Source organism: Centruroides vittatus, unplaced genomic scaffold (genome assembly GCF_030686945.1).
Source record: "Centruroides vittatus isolate TY-2023 unplaced genomic scaffold, ASM3068694v2 scaffold_1015, whole genome shotgun sequence".
NCBI classification, from domain to species: domain Eukaryota; kingdom Metazoa; phylum Arthropoda; class Arachnida; order Scorpiones; family Buthidae; genus Centruroides; species Centruroides vittatus.
In genome coordinates, this window is record NW_027122666.1 from 1,881,779 (window position 1) to 1,904,523 (window position 22,745).

Genomic DNA, 22,745 nt, shown 5'->3' on the forward strand with positions numbered 1-22,745 from the left:
AATACTGTCTTTTATATGGCATTATATTGGATTGGACTGTTCTACAATCACATCAGCTGTTGCAGCAGGCATTTCTAATAAGGCTGGAGTCGACTGGTCAAATCACCTACATTTTGTAATGTTAGTAGCTATGCACAATCTGACCACATTTAAAATTGGAGGACCGAACAAAACCGTCGAAATAGACGAAACAGTGATATGCAAATGAAAATATGAAAAAGGATGTAAATTAAAGAGTACAAAGTGGGTTGTAGGTGGATTACATAGGGAAGACAAGAGCTGCTTTATTTGTCAAGTGAATGATCGATCCGAGGTAACGTTAAACTGGATTATTTATAAATTTGTAAATTCAGGAAGTACAGTTCTGACCGATGAATGGAAAGGGTATAACAACATAGATGATATAGAAGGAATAGAAATTGAACACACGACAGTTAATCACTCTGAAAACTTTGTTAATCCAATAACAGAAGATCATACTCTAAATATCAAAAGACTGTGGGGCTATTTAAAAATAAAAAAAATCTACCAAAGCATTACACCAAGGATCTTTCAGACTCCTACATGTATTCCTTTATGTACAAAAAGTTCCTGAATTGGCCATCCAAAAAACCAGGCGAAAAGTTTAACATATTCATGAACCATTTAAGCAATGTATTTCCAGGATCTGGAAGAATTCCTGAGTGGAAAGAACCTGAGACTGTTCCAGCCACTCCAGTTTCTAATAATAAGAAAAAATCAAAAAAGGTAATAGAAAATAAATGCAATATTGATGAAAAGATCAATAAAAATAGTAAGAAAAAAAAAACATCGATAAGTCAACCGGAATCAACTTTTGTAGAAAACAAACGTCGGAAAAGGGGAAAAGATGCATGTTAACGTAAGTAATTGTATTTTTTCAAAATATTATTTATATTTTTAAAACCCAAAAATTTTAAATTAGGAAGTCAGTAACTAACCATTCGCATAGCGTAATTTGCATAAAAACAGCATCATAACTCGCAGTCAAGATGGTGACCGGAAGCACTGCCATTTTGTATACCTAGGGTAACATTAACCGAAAACAGAATTGATTAACCTTAAGATACAAAAAGGAAAAAGGAAATGAGAATTTACAATATGAGAATAGGTGTCTTAGTCATCAATAAATCATGATCAGAGTCAAGAGGATAGTGTCAGATAAACCATCCCAGGCAGATTTTTCTCAAGACCTAAGTTGGTCTCAATTTTCGCCTCGAAACAGGTAAGAGACCAATTGAGGAGTGAGGATGGGAAGGTCCAACCAATTGGAAAGGAAATAGAGAATGAAAAAGTATATAAGTCCAAGTGTCCAAGGACAAGAGTTTGATCTGTCAATCCATTTGAATCGTCTGATCTGTTTGTTGGTTCATTAGACTATAAGAACTTTCCATTCAAGCTGAGAATTCCTACTTTGCTGTCAACCAGAAATTGACTTTCTACCAATCTGCATACATATCAAAGTCTCTGAATCTCAACTCACTACTGCACCGGGACGTACCCTACAAAGACGAAAGCCAGACAAGGATACAAACTCTAAATTTTTGGGACGGAGAAATTATAGAATGTAAGCATATAACGACCCAATAAACATTTTTGTAAACACTTGTCTTTTTCTGCCTCCAGAACAGCCACTTACATACACGAGGACCTAGATTATCCTGACAAAAGGGAATGAAATTCTCCCCTCTAATCGGTGTACTTACACTTGGTTTCGGTGTTATTTGCTCATTAACATGTCAAACATTCAGTTTTTATAAGATAGTGATATGTTAAAATTCATCATGAATTGTTCCTGGTGACACTTTCTTTGTGTCAACTGGAAAAGCCCAGAATGAAGATGGTAAACTGTTAACATCTCTCTCCCTCTTGGCAAAAGCAGAAAATGATGAAATACAATTTCCAATAAAATGATTTGATTGTCCCAAAATGGCTAAATCAACATGTGGATCATCATTGTCTTGTTTAAAAGCTTTGACCTATAATAAAACAATAAGTTATTTGTTATAGACTTTTTATAAATAATAAATTTTATAGTGTGTTTGAGATTTCTCTTTTTGTATTCACCTTTAAATATTTTAATGCTTCATTAATAGCATTGATCATATGGTCGTTATCTGATGCTACAAACACTGAACGAGCTTTCACTGCTTTCACCAGTCTCTTTAACTGTTGTAAGATGGTGTCTTTAGATGGGAAGCATATTTCATTAGTAGCAAAACCATGTTCATTGTTATATCCTAAGCATTGAGGAGCTGAAAACAATAATGGGCTGTGCTGAATATGTTCACAGGCTCTACTCTAAAAGAAGAAAACTGTTTAATTAGTAAATATTTGAAAATACATTCAATGAAAATAAATATATTTAAGTTAGTATTTTAATAAATAATTATTACAGTTATTAATAGCAATTATTAAAAAAATTAAATTTACTAAATATATAAATATTGTATTAATAATGACTAGACTTGAAAGTTGTGAGACTAATTTTTGTTGTATTGGATCCAACTAAACCTAGTATCATATATATATTTAATGCTATAATTCTCAAGTAAATTTATCAAACATTTTATTAGATAGCCAGATGGGATTATCTTAACCATCTGGCATCAGCCTACTGTTCTGAGGACCTAGAATCAAATCCACGTGGTCAAAAAATCTTATGAATGTTTTTTGGGGCTATCTGAACCAGATATGCTCTAATCTTTCACCACTTATCCACTCCTAGTATGAGCCTGGCCAAACCTATGATAATTATGATGAAAAATAACATTCTTATTGCCCAGAGAGCAGAAAAAATAAAATTTTATTTTTATAAATTTTAGAAAATCAAATGTTTAATATATTTGTAATTATTGAAATATATTTACTAGACTTAAAAATTTACAAGTCAATATTCTATTAAAAATTATTCCCTAGGATTTATTTAATATAGAAACAACAATGATGCATTTAAAAACAACAGCTTATATTAATTTTATACATTCTTTAGACATCATCTGTAGTTTGTGATGTTATTAAGTTAATCCATATAAGTTAGGATTCTATGTAGTTAATGCAGTTTATTAAGTAAAGAGGCACATAACTGTTTTGTTGTTTTTCTGAGACCAAACATAAAATGAGAGAAAATGTCTTGTTTAAAAAGGCAGTTGATTAATATCTTTTAAGCTAGAAAATAAAAAATTAATAGCTACATATGTCATTTTATATTTAATTTGGCATTTTGGAAATTTTTCTCAATAAAATAATGTTTTTGAAAATCATAAATCATAACACTATGAAATTCTGTAAAAGTAAACAAAATAATTAAAAGTATTAAATTTAATTATCTTATCTTTTTGTATATTGCTCTATTTAATCATATTAAATAAAATGACAAAAGTTCTCAGCATTCTGCTGTGTGCTTAATATTTTACGGTGCTAAAAAGGTGCTTACATGGGGTATAAAATTGGATTTTTGTTAATATCTCTTTTTAAGATGAGAAAATTCTCTATAGAAATGGTCGTTATAAATTTTTTGATACAAGTGATAGTTTCCATTTATTTTAAAGTTGAAACTATAGATCACCACATTCATATGGATATTAAAGGAATAAAGTAGATTTGGAAGAAATGAAAACATACATTTTATTAATACACACAAAAATTAATACATAACATACTCATAGATGTTAGAGAAGTACAGGGCTTAAAGCAGTCATGGCAATAAAAAAAAGTGAGAAAAGAGAGTTCACACTGAAAAAAAGCTAAAAAAGCTAATAGTGTTAAAATGAACGAAAACAGGCGTTATTAAAAAAAAACACAAACGAACACATATTTTGTATCAATAACATTGCATATGATATTAGATTGATTATTAAGTGGACTGATAAGATTAAATATGAAAATAGTTAGGCTGAGTTTATACTCCAGAAAAGTGAGCAGTAAGACTGCATTAAGCCAGAACAGGGCCGCATTAAGTTTACATGTGCCCCGTACAGAATTCCCACCGTTACATAGCAAAGCAAATGGAATAGTAACATAACTACCAGAATGTGTTTCCATATAACATGCCAAATTTCAAATGCCATTTATTTCAAGGTACATTTTTTGATTTCTTCATAAAAAAATGTAATTAAAGAAGAAAAAAAACAACTTCTGGCAGAATCAGTGGGTTGCATGTTCATTATATAGCAAGGGTAGGCAAGCAAAAGTTCAGTGGGAGCCGAAATGTAGGTTTTGCAAAATGCATGGGAGCCGCAGTTCTGTACTTTTTTATTCTGTACTCCAGTTCTGTATCTGGATTTTATTATATAATATAGAACAAGTATTGAATTTTTTTAATAAACATATTTTCACAAAATTGTGGAAATAAAACTGTAAAAATAATAATAAAAAGCAGAAATTAACTCTTTCAGCAAGAGCCACATAAAATTCAAAAAGAGCCGCATGCAGCTCTCGGAGTCTCATTTGCCCACGTCTGTTATATAGCAATACCACTAGTAATTGTGACCCAATCATTTATTTGGTAATTTTATCAATATTTTTTAAATGATTAAAAATAAAATTACAGCATTCATTCCTGTTAATACTAGACTCCAAATCTATTCATGAATACAATAAAACAATTTGTTAGTCATTCGACCCACAACTGACAGAGAAGAGAGTTTATGAAAACAATGTAATTAAACATTTAGCAGTTTGTTGTCCTTCACAGTGGGGAACCGGCAGAGTCTATTACTTTCACGGGAGAAAATATACAAAGCTTTCTACTACCCTCAAGTTGAAAAATAATACAATCCCATGAAATTTAACAAATCTGATGTTAATAAGTAAATGATGAAATTATTTACAGAGAGTTGATATTTGATAAGTTTAGTTTTTTGCTCTTATAGATCAAATTACAGAAATTATAAATAAAAATCTCATTTTTTAAAAATTAAAATCATAAAATTTCGCTTACAAAAGATCAAGATGGAATGCACGATTTTCATTTTTATAATCGCTTCGTTTTATTAGACACAGATATTATTCCTATATAGATTTATTAATTATAATAAACATACATTATGTATAAAATTACATTAAAATAACATTGTAATTAATGTCTGAAATGAAAAAGTAATTGAATCAAGTCTCGCCTCCATATTAATTAACGTGTTGTTATGGGGGGCCTAGTAGAAGCTGTAATTTTTTGGGGAGGGGCACCAGGTTAACTGGGGGGTGTGCCCACCCATGCCCGTTCCTGGCTACGCCCATGTTAACGCGCCACAGTAATTAATTGATTACGTTGCATCAAATTAAATAATTTATAAAAATTGAAATAATAAATACGTTTATAAAATAATTGGCTGTATCTGTTCGCAATAATAATGTAAAACACACTGTACTTATAGTTTAGCATTTCCGATATTTAATTTATTTTTGAATTTTAAAATATAAGAAAAACAATTTTTTAAATAAAGTTTTACGCATTTATATCTGCAACTTTAGATAATACAACGATATAAGAATCCATCAAAAAAGTTAATTAATAATAATTAAAATCGAGAAAAAGTATAAGTTTCTTTCGAGGTAAGGAAACTTGTAAAAAGTCAGGTACGCGATCACATGATGCCCGTCTCCCAACTTTGCGTAACCAAATGGTCGAGGTTGAAATAAAACCCCAGCAGAAGTAAAAACAAACATCGGCGCATGTATAGGACAATAAACTTGAACGGGAGTGAAGATGAGACATGACACCATGTAATTTATGCTAATTACTTTCTAATATTAAAATATTAAAATCTTCAATAAATTATAATTAAATTAATTTTTTGACTGAGTTCGACTAGAAGCATATCGAAAAGCTAGATTAAAGTGAAAATAGCAGTTTTTCGACGCTAAATATTTACAAATTATTTTTTTAATTTGGTGCCGGATTGACCGCAGCTGTTCGAATGCGCACGTGCATGAAGAGTTTTATAGTTTGTTGAAATGGAAAATGAAGAACACCGTTAGAATGCAGAAAACCATGGTGCATGCCAAATATATAAGCACTCACTTAAAACCAAACTTTTGTCTTTGTCTAAAGATTGTCTCTACAGAAGTTATTAATATTTAGGATATTAGTTTAAAATCTTGTATTTCCTGGCACGAGATTAGCTCGATCTTTAATTTTACAGAGTGCTAGAAAGATACAAGCTTTGAAACGAGTGTCCTACAACATTTTATTTAATAATAACAGTAGAAATCAAATTTATTATTGCTCAACAATTATTTTTTCGGTTTTTCTATGGTAGTCAAAAATGAGTAAATGTCATCGTTTAAGCTAAAGAATAGCAGGCGGTTGGGAAGAAGTTTGCTTAGCAACTTACTTCAGAAAATATTGGGTTCTATATGATTTTCCGTTGCTAAAACATGAGTTTCTACTGTTAGTATTAAATAAAATCTATTTCTTTCTTTTGTCCACTGCGCTTAAATAAATACAAACGCTAAAAATAATGCTGTATAAAAATCACTCTTAATGCCAAACTAGAAGTGTACTTGACTTAATGCAGCGTGATTATATCGAAGCACTGCGGAGATCGGTATTTCACAAGGATACAAGCAAGGAGAACCCACGTGCAAATTCCTACAGCATGTGCAGAGTATCAAGCTTTGGAAAGCTCCTCATTTTGTTAATCTATATAAATGTAGTACACTACATGTGTGTACGACAGTGCCTTAACATGTTGCGCGCAGTCCATAAGGCATACAGGGAAGTGCTGGTTGCTATTTCGCTCCTGAGCACATTTACGAAAAAAAATTTCACATGGGAAGTGAAAAAAGCTAAAAAAGTGAGTTTTTCTCAGAAAAAGCTAAAAAAGAGAGGAGCTATGAAAAAAAGCTAAAAAAGAGAGTCACTTTAAGCCCTGTATAATAAACATACATTATGTATAAACTTACATTAAAATAGCACTGTAATTAACGTCTGAAATGAAAAAGTAATTGAATCGAGTCTCGCCTCCATATTAATTAACGTGTTGTTATGGGGGGGCCTAGTAGAAGCTGTAATTTTCTGGAGAGGAGCACCAGGTTAACTGGGGGGAGGGGGGTGCCTACCCATGCCCTTTCCTGGCTACGCCCATGTTAACGCGCCACAGTAATTAATTGATTACGTTGCATCAAATTAAATAATTTATAAAAATTGAAATAATAAATATGTTTATAAAATAATTGGCTGTATCTGTTCGCAATGATAATGTAAAACACACTGTACTTATAGTTTAGCATTTCCGATATTTAATATATCTATTTTGTTTGTGCAAAATAAAAAAAAATAATTTCGGATGATACAATAGCCACAATTATTCTTTTCAAAAACGTGTAATTTTTGTTAGGCTTAACATCCACAAAAATTCAACATGGCGTCATACGCAATGGAGAAAACTTTGACCATCTGATAGGTTAAATAATACCTAAAATTTTTTACTTTTTACATCCTATGTAAAAAACTGTGGGCTTCTGTTTCCCAAATTAAAATTTCCCTTGAAAAAGAGGCAATTTCAATTTTAGAAATCCAGAAGGCTGTACAGCATTCCAAAAAAGAGTCTTTCATGAGGGCATACATAAATTGATAGATCATGCAAAAACTTGTATAAAACACAGAGGAGTGTATTTTAAAGACTGACACTAAATTGAATTATTTCTGCCAAAAACTATTTTTTATAAATTCAGTCCCTGAACTTAGCAAACTCACCATGTAATTTGCTTTATAAAAGTTTCTCAGAGAGTTTTAGAGACATTTTGTTAATGTCCAAACTGTTGATCATCTAACATATGATGACCCTCATTTTCACATCAAGTAAACTTCAAGCCAACCAATGCCATATGTTATAGGGCTAGATATCTAGCCCAATAACATACAGCATTGGTTAGCTTGTGGGTTGTAATGTTGTTGTTTGTTTGCATCAAGTAATAATCAAAAAATCATGATATCAATGGTAACGGTCTAATTGAATTATACATCATAAATAGATAATCAAAACATAATACAACCAAATCATTTTAATTTGACTACTAAAAAAAACTGAAAAGTTTCAAATTATCAAGATTTAAATTATTCATTTTTTGAAAATTAAATTGGTTTCCTTTAAGTATCTAATGTTTAGCAGTATTATATATTCTTTGATGATATGACTGTTTTATTTTCTTTCCTATTTTAATCAATTCAACATCTTCAGCTAAAAATAAACTTGAATATTTCCATACTTTGACATTATAAAATCAAACAATTTCTACCTAAACTAAAATGTCACAAAAACTCAATGTTGTTCATGCTTCAGATTTAAAGAGCATGCACACTTTAAGGAATCTCTAATATAATTACATTCTATGAACCACTAAACCATATGCTACTTTCTCTTTTTAAGTTTCATTTCCAAAATATGACATACACTAGCTTTAAATTATTCAAATTTATACAGTGGAACCTTGCGTAACAAGCAAATCAAATTTTTTAAAAATGATTCGCTTACCAAACAGTGTTTCGCATAATGAGTGACAAGGAGAGGGGAAGTCCCAGATTGTGCGCATGCTCCATCATGCTATTATCTGTGATTTTTTTGTTTTTTGCAAATTGAATTCACATTCCAGGTTGGTTCATTTCGTGCTAGAAGAAAACATGATGATGATTCATGCTCCTTAACAATGTATATTATATAATTTTTTTTGAATAAACGTTATACATAAAATACTGTATTTACCCGTGTATAGGACGAGGTGTGACTTTAAAGATCAAAATAAAGAAAATTAGATTTATTAATACAATTCTAATTTTATTTTGTTTAATCACAAATAAATTATCATCAAATGCACATATTAAGGCAAACAACTATGTTTTCTTGATGCTACCACCTTTTGTCTACTTGGACTTGCCCTCTAAGTTTCATTACAATTCTCCTCTTTTCCACTCTTACTCCACAAAGCATCATCCTCTGATCCATCGAGTAAATTTAAAATGCAGTATTTCCTGAATGACAGCTATCAGCTTTTACAGAATGCTTTTCCACACACCTGATACCCATGTAGCAAAACCAAAAAATTATAATGAACGTGACAAGAAAAGTTTATTTTTAATGATTCAGAATGTACAAATATTCATTAAAAATACCAATTTAACAAATATGAAATAACTACATTTATAATCATTGCTAAGTGACCAGCTATTTTTGGATCATCTCTTTAAAAGCGACATTCACCTTGACAGCACTCTGCTGTAATGGCAGCATGAACTATACACGGTTCATAAAAATTATTGCAAAAACATAAAGAATCCTTCACTCACGTGTATAGGATGACCTAGGTTTTTGAAGCAGTGAAAAATGAATAAAAACCTCATTTTCTATTCAAGTAAATATGGTGTATTTGAGTATTTTTTTCGACATGGAATGCATTATTGTATTTTACATTAATTTCTATGGGGAAAATTGTTTCGCTTAATGAGTGTTTTGCATTGCGAGTAAGGTTCTGGAATGAATTATGCTTGTTAAGCAAGGTTTCATTGTACTTAAAAAATGGATTCAATTTATCTAATAATTCAAATTAATTAGATTCAACTTATATAACTTTAACTATGTGTTCATCATTAAATATTTTCGAAATGCAATAAAGAACTCTAGTGATCAAATCTACAAAGGAAAACTATTTACTGAAAAGTAATTCCATTCCAAGCATTGTATTTACCATTGATTTCTAACAAAGCATTGAGTATAATTTGGCTTGAGCTGAGCAACTTGTGATATTATCTCCTAAGATAATTGATGGATAAGAAATACATATAATTTTATTAATTAATAAATATACTTATAAACATATTCAAACTGTGACTTAAAAATACTAATTAATTTTGAATCATTTATAATCTTTTTTAATAATGAACATTTTTTATTAATGTTCAATATTAAAAAAGTTTGCTCATAATATTATAAACAACTTTATCAATATTGAACCATAATAAAAACCCATTACAAATATGCTCAACAGGAAAACACTTAGAATCAATACTGAAAATTCCAATTTCAAAATAATTTTAGATATTAGATAAAATGATAAATACTATTAAAAAATTGACAAAATCATTTGTTTAAATTTTATAATTTACAGCATTTATAGTTAGCATTTTTAATTGTGTATATTTTTAATATTTGCTTAAAACAATGTAAACTGTGTTTAGTAAAGAACTGTCACTGAACTCTATTATTTAAAAAAATTATATTTTGTAATTTAAAATGTTTCATTATTATAAATTAAATGCATTACACCTGTGATGACATTTTTAAACAAATATAAGCATCTATTAACCTAACTTTTAGATTAATGCCAACTAATTGCCAGATTACTTGACATTTAATTAGTAATTAGTAGAATTATTATAGCCTGATGTAATCAGGCAATTGTTTGGCATTTTTTCTACTGTTTATATAGTCTTCAGCTTAAAATTTTTTTAAGTTTAGCACATATTAATTTTAATTCTATACAAATTAGAGTTTGATTAACATTAACACGTTAACTGCCATCCGACGTGCCGGCGGTCGTACTAATTAGGGCCGTACAGAGCCATCCGACCGCCCATCGTCGCTATAACCAATGTAGTTTCACTCAAGGTTAAATTATCCTGGCTTCGTAAGACGTTGTTTTACATCCTAGTGGTGGCCTCTTGCGGACATCTATGAAGTTCGTTTCTGACTGCCGGCCGTCGTATGGCCTCACGAAGTGGTCCGACAGCCGGCTGTCGTAGTTTTTTTTAAATAAAAAGCTATTTTATATCTAATAGTGTTTTTTTAATAGTGAATTGTTAAAAAAAGGAAAAAATATCGAAAACTAGTTTAATTATTCTCTTTTGTTACATATAAAGTAATTAATATTAAATATTACATGGTCTTATAGTCTCCGGTTTCAGGCCATACGATGGCCAGTCATCATTGATATATTTTTTTAATCTTCACTCTACCGACTGTTATATAATGACCCTTCTATTTATATCATAATAAAATATTAAATATCAAATTTTCTCATTGTGGCCTGAAAAGATGGAAAATATCATATTACAGGTGGCAGTTAACGTGTTAAGCATTATACTTACCCAATCAATTCCATTTCTAAGATGGATTCCAATAAAACCACCTGTTGGTAAAGTTGATTTAATAAATTTAGTAGCTTTCTTTTTAATGTTATCACTCCATTCAAGATACTGATGTAAATCCCGATTCTCTTTCTGCACAGGAAAACTAGCTGGAGCACCAGTAAAAGCTAATACAGCAAACTTCTCAGATGGATACCTTTACAAATTAATCATTAAAAATTATTTCAGATATTTCAAATTTAACAGTGAATAAAGTTCTCACTTCACTCACCTTTTATTCCATTTTTCTGCCATGTTATGATAGTAAATATCATAATTTAATGGTGAATAAAATTCAGAGTTATCAAAATCAATATTGAATGTATCCCAAAATGGTCCAAAAGGATTTCCATCTTTTGCATTACAACCATTTCCATTTCCTCGACTAGTAAAACAAAAAACTAAAAAAAAATATATATAATATACATATATATATTTTTAGTTTCATCATCATTAACATACATATCATCATTTATCTAAAACTTATTTTTCATGTTTGGATTTAAATATAAACTGATGTTCTTCACTTTATATTTTAATCTAAACACGAAACATAAATTTATATAATTATAGCATTACCTACAGAGTGATTCAATTGGGACTGAACACTTATTATATGGAATATCTCTGTATAAAATTAAAAAATGAGCATGAAACACAAATGGAACAATTCATTAATTTATAATGAAACAGTGACCAAAGTACGTTTTACATTACATATTATTCAAATGTGATTGTATATCTTGAGGTATTAAACAAAGTAAGTGTTCACTTGTGAATGAATAACCCTGTATATGTAAAATTTCATATTATTAATACATTTTGGACAGTATGTAACAAAAATTTTTCACAGACAATAAAGATGATATAAATTTAAATTTTTATACCAACACTGTGCATATACACATACATAATTACTAGCTGTTATCCACGACTTTGCCCATGCAGATTTTGCAAGCAAACACCATTTATATTCAGTATTTCAACAACAATAATAATTGTTATATAACACCTACTGCTTCGAATGATGAGAATTGCTGAGAATCAAACAAACTGTTTTCAATTTGATCAATTTTCTGAAACATTTACAATCATTCTATAATCGAACCAATATGCAATAACAAATTTGAATTTAAAATGGTTCAAACATTTGGTTAAAAAAATTGAAATACAGTGGTGCCTCATATAACATACTTAATCCGTTTCAGGTGCATGTCCGTTAAGTGAAAAGTCCATTACACAAAACCCATTTTCCCATAGAAATAATGTTAAAACATCTAATTTGTTATGCAGCATAAAATAACTGTACTGTACCATTAAAAAAATGAAAATGGAGCAGTCACCAATTATGCTGGGTAGTCAGATGTTGTGAGGATGAAATGAAGGAACACTTTCTTCACACACTCATACAGACACACACTTTTTACACATTGAGGTGGGTCTCTTTTTATTGGTTTTTTAATTGGAGTCAGATTCAGGAGAGGCTAGCGGGGCTTGCAAGCTCAACTCCTCTTGTTCCATCCTTTTTTTTTTTGGCAGCTGGCTTCTTGAAAAACATGTCCAAGGTGGTCTGTTTCTCTCTCTTCTTCAATACCTGTTTTCCAAAATTCCTACATCAAGAAGCTATTCTGGGAAGCCAAGAAGGGGAAAACATCTAAAAATAGTAGATTGGCAACAGCAAAAGAGTGGAAAAACCATTTGCACTTGATCGTAGAAAGTCCGTTGATTGCCTCAGGTCACTGCCGAATGGAAAGTCCATTGTTCGCAGCCAGTCTGTTGCTCGAGTCAGGTAACGGCCAAACAGAAAGTCTGTTGTTCACAGCATCCGTTATACAAGGCACCACTGTATAAAAAAATATTTATAACAATGTCTGAAATGTTATCAATTTAATACACCTAAGTACTCAATGAAGACTAAAAATAGTTGAAAACAAAAAATTGCATCTAAAATGGTACAGTAGAAGCCGTTCTTCAGGTTAAGCCTTAATCCTCTCCCTCTCCCCTATGAGGGAATTTCCAAAAATCCCTTCTTAGTGTGCATTCTCATTGCGTACCCTAACTGTGTACCAAATTTCACCTTCTTAGGTTCAGCAGTTTGCTCTGGGCGATGATGAATCACTCAGTCACCCAGTCAGTCAGGACAAGTAATTTTATATATTTAGATAACGTGATACGTGTATATTAATAAACAATTCTATATTAATATAAGCCAAATGATCTGCAGATTTTTTTGGGCTATAAATATGAGTAATTTTAATAAATGTATAAAAAGTAATTTGAGAATGTTCTTTTCTTCAAAGCATTCCAAATTTAAATTAAAAATTAATTATTAAATGTATCATGAGATGGCAAGCCTCTGCCTACTTGTCAAATTACTTTATATATAATTATTAAAATTAGTCATATTAGCCCGAAAAAATCTGACAGACTGCTTGGCTCATATTAAATATTTTGGATTAATTGATATGATGTTACTATTGTATATTAATGTACTGTAGCACATTTTAACTAATACATTATAAAATTATAGAATTATTTTAAATATATAAAGTATATTGGACTCACTAACTGATTGATATTAAACATTTGAGTGGAAGCAGACTTTGTACTGAAAAAATAAATAAGACCATTATCTTAAATAATCCAACTGTCAAAAAAATTAAATATGTTATATGAGGCATCTAAATTTAATATTGGATGTTTACAGAGCAAGCAAATGAAACATTTGAAGTGACATCTACTCTATTTTTGTAAAAGTTTATTATTATTAATTTGCTCAAATTATTTTAGATTATGTTTTCCTTTTCCTTACTAATAATTATTTTTCATTAAAATGCTTTGATATATACCAGACATGGGCATGCGGCTCTTTTTGAGTTACATGCAGCTCTTGCTGAAAGTGTTAATTTCTTTTTTTATTACTATTATAATTTTATTTTTATAATTTTGTGAAAATATGTTTATTAAAAAAATTCAATATTTGTTTTATATTATATCTATATTATATAATAAAATTGTGCGCTTTACCATATTAAAGACCAACAACTGCCGAATTATCGGGCTAGCAAATGGCTATAGTAATATTAATAATTTAAGTTAATTTGGTACTAGAGTTAGGCGTTAGGCACCATCTCTTGCTAAATTTAATAATTAGAATTTTAATTAAATAATTTAAATAAATTTAGGCTTAACTGGAAGAAAAGAATCGGCCCGAAGTGGGATTCAAACCCGCAACTTCTGCTATCCGTGCAGACACGTTACTAGTTACGCTACCCGGACCTTCGGTCCGATCCCCCCTTCCAGTTGATATAAGATTACCATACGACCATCGACGGCTATTACAATGCCGGCTGGGGACACATTAATTGCCCACGTCCTCCCAAAGGCACTCAACCGGCCATCGCAAACCCCGGCAAGGCGTATACATATAAATAAACAACAACTAACCCGTTATATATAAAGACCAACAACTGCCGAATTATCGGGCTAGCAAATGGCTATAGTAATATTAATAATTTAAGTTAATTTGGTACTAGAGTTAGGCGTTAGGTGCCATCTCTTGCTAAATTTAATAATTAGAATTTTAATTAAATAATTTAAATAAATTTAGGCTTAACTGGAAGAAAAGAATTGGCCCGAAGCGGAATTCGAACCCGCAACTTCTGCTATCCGTGCAGACACGTTACCAGTTACGCTACCCGGACCTTCGGTCCGATCCCCCCTTCCAGTTGATATAAGATTACCGTACGACCATCGACGGCTATTACAATGCCGGCTGGAGACACATTAATTGCCCACGTCCTCCCTAATTTTAGCAAGAGATGGCACCTAACGCCTAACTCTAGTACCAAATTAACTTAAATCATTAATATTACTATAGCCATTTGCTAGCCCGATAATTCGGCAGTTGTTGGTCTTTATATATAACGGGTTAGTTGTTGTTTCTTTACCATATTATTTGCCACGACAGTACAGAACTGCGGCTCCCATGCACTTTGCAAAACCTACATTTTGGCTCCCACTGAACTCTTGCTTGCCCACCCCTGATATATACATTATAAAACTGTAAATAACATATAAAGCTCTAATGTAATCTTCTTCTGTCTGTGCCTTCTCCTAAGGGAGGTTGGCAGCCAGCAAATATCATTGTTCTCTTTTGTAACCTTTATGAATAATTTCTTCCATATCCAGTTCCGTCATCTTCTTCCCCTTGATCTTTTTCCATCAATTTTGCTTTCTAATGTGAGTTTGGGGATTTCATATTTCCCTCCCCTCAATATGTGTCCACAGTATGCTAATTTTCTCTTCTTAATTATACTTACTAATTCTCTTTTTGTATCTGCCATCTGTAAAACTGTTTCATTAGTGGTCCTGCTTGTCCACTTAATCTTCAACATTCTTCTGATTGCCCATATTTCAAAAACCTCTATTTTCCTCTTCATATCTTTCCATAATGTCCATGTCTCACATCCGTAAAGCAAAATGGGCCAAATGTAGCATTTTAGCATTTTTAGTCTTAATTGAAGCTTTAGTTTCTATTCACACAGAATGTTTTTCATCTGATTAAACTTGTCTTTAGCCCGTCCAATTCTGCTTTTAATTTTCTTCGTTAAATTATTTTTGAATAAAATCTTTTTCCTAAGTAGCAGAAGCTATCTACTTGTTCTAGGTTCTCCCCTCTGCATTTCAGCTTTATTGTGTCTAATGTAATACAAAAAATTATTATGAATTACAAAAATATGCAGAGAGCATCACAAAAGAAATGCTAAATACCAAGGTAAACCATTGATGAAAGAAAAGAAACTCCTATTGATATTAGAAGGAATTTCAATATATTTTACAAAACAAGTTAACAATACCTCCTTATTAATATGTTATTATTAATGAGCCCAAAAATATTAGTATAAAATTGGATAATACATTCAAAAGCATTTAGATCGAAGTAGTTTTGGATTTCTTGGTAAAGATTTGTGCTAATAATATGACAACATTAAACTGTTTCTCATTTATATAAGAGTATAAAAACAAAAGATATATACTAAAACTAAAAGTGAAGACAAAGACCTTTGAAAGTCACCTTTTTATTCACTTTTATGTTCGAGATACATCTTATGATGATATGACCTGCCTTTTTAGACTACTTAGTCAACAAATATTTAAAAATTTCCTTAAAATATGAAAAAATATATTTCCAATTAAAACAAAGCTAAAAATACTTTCCAAAATCAGAATGAAAACAAAACAGATGTCTTCTAACTTTTCATCCAAAGAGAACTGGTACCATTCTATCACTTGAGTTTAAGCGTAGTATGGTGATGTATGAATGGAAAGATAGAAGATAGCTGTTTTGTTTCCATTCTAATTTTGGAAAGTGTTTTTTAACCTTTTTTTTAAAATTGGTTGTTTATTTTTTCATGTTTTAATAAAAATTTTAAATATTTGATGATTGAGAAGCTAAAAGAAATGACATATAACTACAAAACATAAAAGTGAATAAAAAGGAAACTGTTTGATAAACTTTGTCTTTAATTAATATTAAAATTACCATCAAATAAATTTTATAATTGGAAAAAATACATATTTAATAATATAAATGAGCCAGATATATATATATTTTTATTTTATATAGAGAGGTTATATATTTTGTCATAAATCTTCATATCTCCTTTTTATACATAATGAGAATCCATGATTCTTAGATTTTTATGATGAACATACATTGGGAGTGAGTCACATTTTTCTAAAATGAAATGTATTTGGCAATAAAATGTATAACAATAGATTTTAATTTAATATATATTCACTGTCATTATTGATGACTTCATAGCAATTTGTCAATTCTCCTTGCATAAAATTTTGGTGGTTTTCAATCAAAAACTTCTAGACAAACTCCTGAACCTGGTTATCATTTTGGAAGTGTTATCCATTTAAAGCATTTTGCAATGCCTAGAAAACGTGAAAATTTGTTGGTGCCAGATCCAGTGAATATGGTGAATGAGGCAAAATAGACCAACCAAACTCCAAAATCTTTTCTTGAGTAATCTTTGCTCTGTGCAGCCTTGCATTGTCATGCAATAAGGTGACTTTCTGTTAAGAAGTGCAGGACACTCACTTTTCTTGAAATTTTAGCCAAGGCTGTTCTAACTGTTGGATGTATACATTTGCAGTAAGTTTCATTGCTGCATCGACTAGCAACAACTTGAAACAGATAATTTAGTGATGATCCATTATACACACAAAATTTTTGTTCCATGCATACTGGGCTTGTGATCCAGTTGAGGCCAATGATCCTTGTCAATCTATTGTCTTTTTTGTATGATATTTTCACATATAATCCATTTTTCATCTTATAACAATTCTTGCCAAACAAGATTCATCTTTATGCCAGGAAAAAAAGTAGCTGCTATTGACCTTATGTAAGCATTATTCCATTTACTGAGGTTATAAATAACACAAACTCCCAGCTTACTCACCTTTCCTAGTTTTTGAGATAACAACTGATGGTTGATTGGGATGTGTTTCTCTACTAACTCCTTCATTGTTTGCCATGGGTCCTGCTCAATCAAGACCTTTAAAACTGCCATTGAAGTCTGAGAAGTGGCTTGGTCTTTGTTCTTCTTATAAGGACAAATCACTAGAATGGAATTTTGTAAATTACTTTCAAACTGCACTATCTGAAATCACTCCACTGCTATATACACTACAAATTTTTTTACTGCTGTTTCTCTAGTATTGTTGCCAAATTTATACTCTCACAACATAATATGGAATATATGACCTTGAAATGTTCTTTAAATGGCTTTAAAGCACATTTTTATCAAATATATGACACTTTACCTTTAAAATTTGGATCAGAGGCCACTGCATTAGTTGAAGCAACATATCATCTTGAAAATATTTGAATGATAACAAGCAATTATTTATTGTGACATTGCCACAATGCCAAGCTGCAATTTTTAATTATATTTTTAATTTAATTTAAAATATATACTCTCCACCTCAAATTAGTAGTGGCTTGCCCCTGTACATCATACTTTTATTTTAACAATAGAGTCATGCCAGTCATCTAACACCTTTCATGGGAAAATTTTTGAATTGAAATAAATGTGACTTCTGGTTTGCACTGGAAGTTCATATATCGTTAATCAGGATCTCCTGCCCCTAAGGTTTCCATATCTGGTCCCATCTTTCATCTATCTATTCAATAACTCCATTCTAGAGATTAAGGAAAGTCAGACAGATGGATGGACAGATGAACAGACAACAGTGGGAATTTATAGGTATACAATTTTTTTTCAAATTGCAGTCCAATTACACTTACCTTCAATTAGAAATTATTTATGGCTCAACCTATAACACTGGAGAGATTGAAATAAACTACTCTGTACTTCAATATATTAATTGTTGGATTTTTCAAAAATATTTTCAATAATTACCTGTTCTATTTCCAGGAGGCCAAACAGACAAAGCAAGATGTTTCATGAAATATTCCATTGTTAATACTCTATGAAATTTTTGAAGACTTTCTACATTAAAATATGTATCAAATGGAACTTGTATCTATAATAAAATATAATATTTAATTAAATTCTTCACTCACTATATTATAATAATTAATTACATAAAAGTTAGTTTTTAACAAAATCTCATAACAGTTGGTAGTGCAGACAATTTTAATTTTGTGCTAGTATGACTTACTGCATAAAAGCTTTATCTTAGTATGTGACTAGCAGATTCAAGCGAGCAAATTTGCCAAGTGATGTGTGAGCAGGTGAGAAGTGATGATGTTTCGTGTACTTGTCAAGTACAGTTCGACTACACTGACACAAGTGAACGGGAGAAAGTGGCATGGAGATCATGATGTCAATGTTCATGCTGAACTTATTGCAGAGAAGCATGAATTATTGCACTGTACGAAAGTAAAAATCAAAACAATTTGACTAGGACACTTACTACTAGCAAAGAAATAATTTTGTTATTAGGATTACGTCATAATGAATGCATAAAAGGCAAATGAAAATACAGTGTTCCTCCTCTGGAAACAGAGAAAGGATAGAGAACTTTATTATAATTTGTTAATAAAACAGAATTTATATGACTTTATGTATATCTATAGTTTAAAAAAACAGAAAAATCTTTTTATATAAACAGTAGATAATGATATGATAAGCCACAGCTCAGTATTCAGCAGGAAGAGGCAAGATGCAACAAATATCAAACCCTGTCAGATATTTTCAAGAGTAAGAAATTCCCTCTTGTCAGCAAGATTTCTCGCTTCTCACTTGTGCTTGGTCTTCCTTTGTGAGAACTATATTGCTCACAACCTCTTGCTTGCTACTAGATTCATGTCTGCATAGCTGCAATGCCAGGAAAGTTACACAACTCATTGCAGGATTTTTTTTTAACATGTATCAATGGAAGCAATATTTGTAACCATATTCTGAATTAAAATCACAATAAAACTCAACTAAATTAGTCATGATTTATTGTTAACAACAACATACTAAGGTAATAAAAATAAAATTTAATAATAATCATAAATTTTACTCACAGACTTGGAATATCCTGGCCTGTATTCGACCCAAGGAGGTAATATTAATGTTCGATTCAACCCATGAGCAAATCCTAAAGCCCCCAAGAAGTGATCTGCTTGATTCCCAAACCTTCCTAAAAATATATTATTTTAAAAATTAAAAACTTTTATTTCTATCCATATTTAATACTATATAAGTTACTATATTTTTTCTTAAAGAAAATAAGGCATTTCAAACAATAAGAGATAATAACAAGTTTTAATTTCTTTACTAATTGCATTTGTATTAAGCACAACACACCACCTTTTTTTCAATGCATTAAACATTTATTTGAATTTTTTAAACTTAATTTTAATAAATAATTGATTTAATATTAAAATATGTATTTCATTAAATATTTATAACTCTGTTTTTAATTAATTACATTAAGAAATAACAGTTTACAATAATATCTATTATATTATATAGTTTTCTACTGTGAATCCAGTAGAATCTATTTATCGTAAACACTCTGAGTCTTACACATATTGATAACAACTGACTAACATTAAGCAGGATAAGTAAATAAGACTACACTGAAAACTACAGTACTACAAATTAGTGAAAATTCTAGTTTTATTGACTGATACAGGTCTATATGTTCATTACATACATTTTAAAATTAAGATGTTTAATGTAATTTCTCAAACTATAGTTATTGTGTATAATTACAAAATAAAATAAAATAGTTTGATATCAAATTCAGTAAAATTTACCTTCACTTCTCTTATTACTTCTACACTACTTAAACAATATTTGATATCAGAACATATACTACAATCTTTCTTAAATGCAATTTGATTATATGGTTAAATATCATAATCCAACTATCATATTATTATGCCATTATGTTTTTGTACTATCATCTTTACAAATATACATCAACGAAACCCGATAATATAAGCAAATACACTCACAACAGCCGTAAATAAACGAGTTAAATTTGATTTATATAGCGTTAATAAGTTTTTATAAGAAATGTTTTGATTTTTTTCTGTTAATGGGATGCCAATTGTAACTTTAATCTGATGCATAATACTGTCATCTGTGTTGCTCTGCTAAGACTATTGCATTTAACTATTTAGCCTACACAACTGTGCCAGCTTCGAGTAGCCCATTTGACTGTTTGTAGAGTACTTGATGTCATATAGTTTTAGGGAACATGGGGCTCGCCCTCACCTGGCCACTGAGGTTTCAAGCGATAGCATCTACCAAAGCATGTAGAATAGGCAGTATACTGATACGTGTTAAAAACTGATCCTTAGAGGCAAATATCTCACAAAGGATCAACAATTCTGGGGTGATGAGAAACCCAGCATTCAGAGCTTAAATCTTACCATATCCACTGGCACCTATTAACAGAAAAGTACCAATGTTTCTCTTAAAGACAGTGAAAGATTAATTAAGAAAGGTCCCCAATCTTTTGTGCCTAGGAGACCCAGGCACAGAAAATTGGGGATCCTTCTATATAATTTTAAGACATCATAAGCTAACAACATCTAACTCTAGTTATAGGTTTATTTATAAATTTTGATATGCAATTGCAACAGTAAAATTAATTTACTTTCTCCAATTTCAGGGCCTCTAGGCACATGCCTCATTGGACAATCCAGCACTACTTGAAGAAACAATTTAAATATTACATCATATAAATAAATCATCTTAAACTTTTATAAGTTATTTAACACCATTCTTCATTTAGAGTTCCCAGGATGACTTTCTTCTTCAGAACCTATATAAAATTCTGTGATATAACCTGAATTTGAATGCTAGATTGATTTTACAATGCTAGTTTCTTGTAAATTAAGACAAACATTTATATGGAAAATATGGAAATTATCTTCCTCTTTTCCATTAAAATGTTTACACAATTTTATTTTATGTAAAAATTCTTACGAAACCAATCTATGGTGAAAATCGAGAATTAGGTGTACTTTAGTACTTAATTAAGAAACAAAATTCAAAAGGCTAGCACCTCTTACCATTTACGACTTCTATATCTACATAATCTAGTCGTAAGAGACATTTGACAGTTATCAATCAAAATATTTTGCACTAGATAATATAATCATCCTCAAAATTTAAATAAGATTATCAATTTGATGATTTAATTATGTTATGTACGTTGAGTTAATGATTCTTTCACATAATTTTTAGAAATTTATTTCAAAATTCTGAATGCATAATTGAAAAATTTTTCTTGATAGAATTATACTGTAATGATGTTTGCTTTGTCTTCAGTCATATTTTTATATTTTTCTTTTTAGAAATGTTTACTATTATACAACAAACCTGTTTATATTATACAAGATTATATGTCCTATGTTGTTTATATGTACAGAATTATATATATTAACTGTATCTAATCTAATGTATTCTGAATATGTTTAATGATATGAATTATTTAACAAATATATTCAAGATAATGATTCAACTCAAAGTATTCCTTCATCCAAATTCCAGAATTCTGCAAAAAAACTTATCATATAAATCTAATATTAAGCAAAAATTGAATACAAATTCTTATGAGTCAAGAAAATTACTTTTGTTTATGTTATTTAATAACAATAAACAAAGAGATTATTTCTTTATTTATAAGTTTAAATCTATAAAATCTCACCCATGCAAGGACAATAGACAATATAACCATTGCTGTCGACATCTATTGAATGGCATGTTAAAAAGTTTAAAAATAAAATCAATATCAATTTCAAAGCACATGCATTCATCGTAACTAAAGCCATGCGCTCGAAAGTTGCCAGTTCAAAACTGCCAAATGCATTGTGACGTCACAAGTATTAAGCAATAGCCGTAGAAGTTGATCGTCACGTAAAAATATAAAAATTGGAATTTTTAATATAAAAACTATATTTTAATTATTATTTATAAACTTTTAAATATTTTAAAAATATAGAACGTCATTAGTTAATGTTTAATATTATATCGTTCATTTTATAAAAATGTACCAACAGATGGCGCGATGTTCAAATAACTTTTTTTAAAAAATTATCGCCATTTTTATAGCGTTAAAT

General features: G+C 30.2%; 1 protein-coding gene across 1 annotated transcript; it reads right to left on the reverse strand.

Moving 5' to 3' along the window:
* Window positions 1-1,107: 1,107 nt before the first annotated feature.
* Window positions 1,108-22,484, reverse strand: O-fut1 (O-fucosyltransferase 1). Its single transcript, XM_067283672.1, has 7 exons — window positions 22,334-22,484; window positions 19,692-19,807; window positions 18,577-18,700; window positions 11,373-11,541; window positions 11,102-11,297; window positions 2,086-2,319; window positions 1,108-1,997 (listed from the first exon to the last, which is right to left on the reverse strand). The coding sequence occupies exons 1-7, from the start codon at window positions 22,455-22,457 to the stop codon at window positions 1,791-1,793; spliced, it is 1,170 nt and encodes a 389-aa protein (XP_067139773.1). The 5' UTR covers window positions 22,458-22,484; the 3' UTR covers window positions 1,108-1,790.
* Window positions 22,485-22,745: the final 261 nt, after the last annotated feature.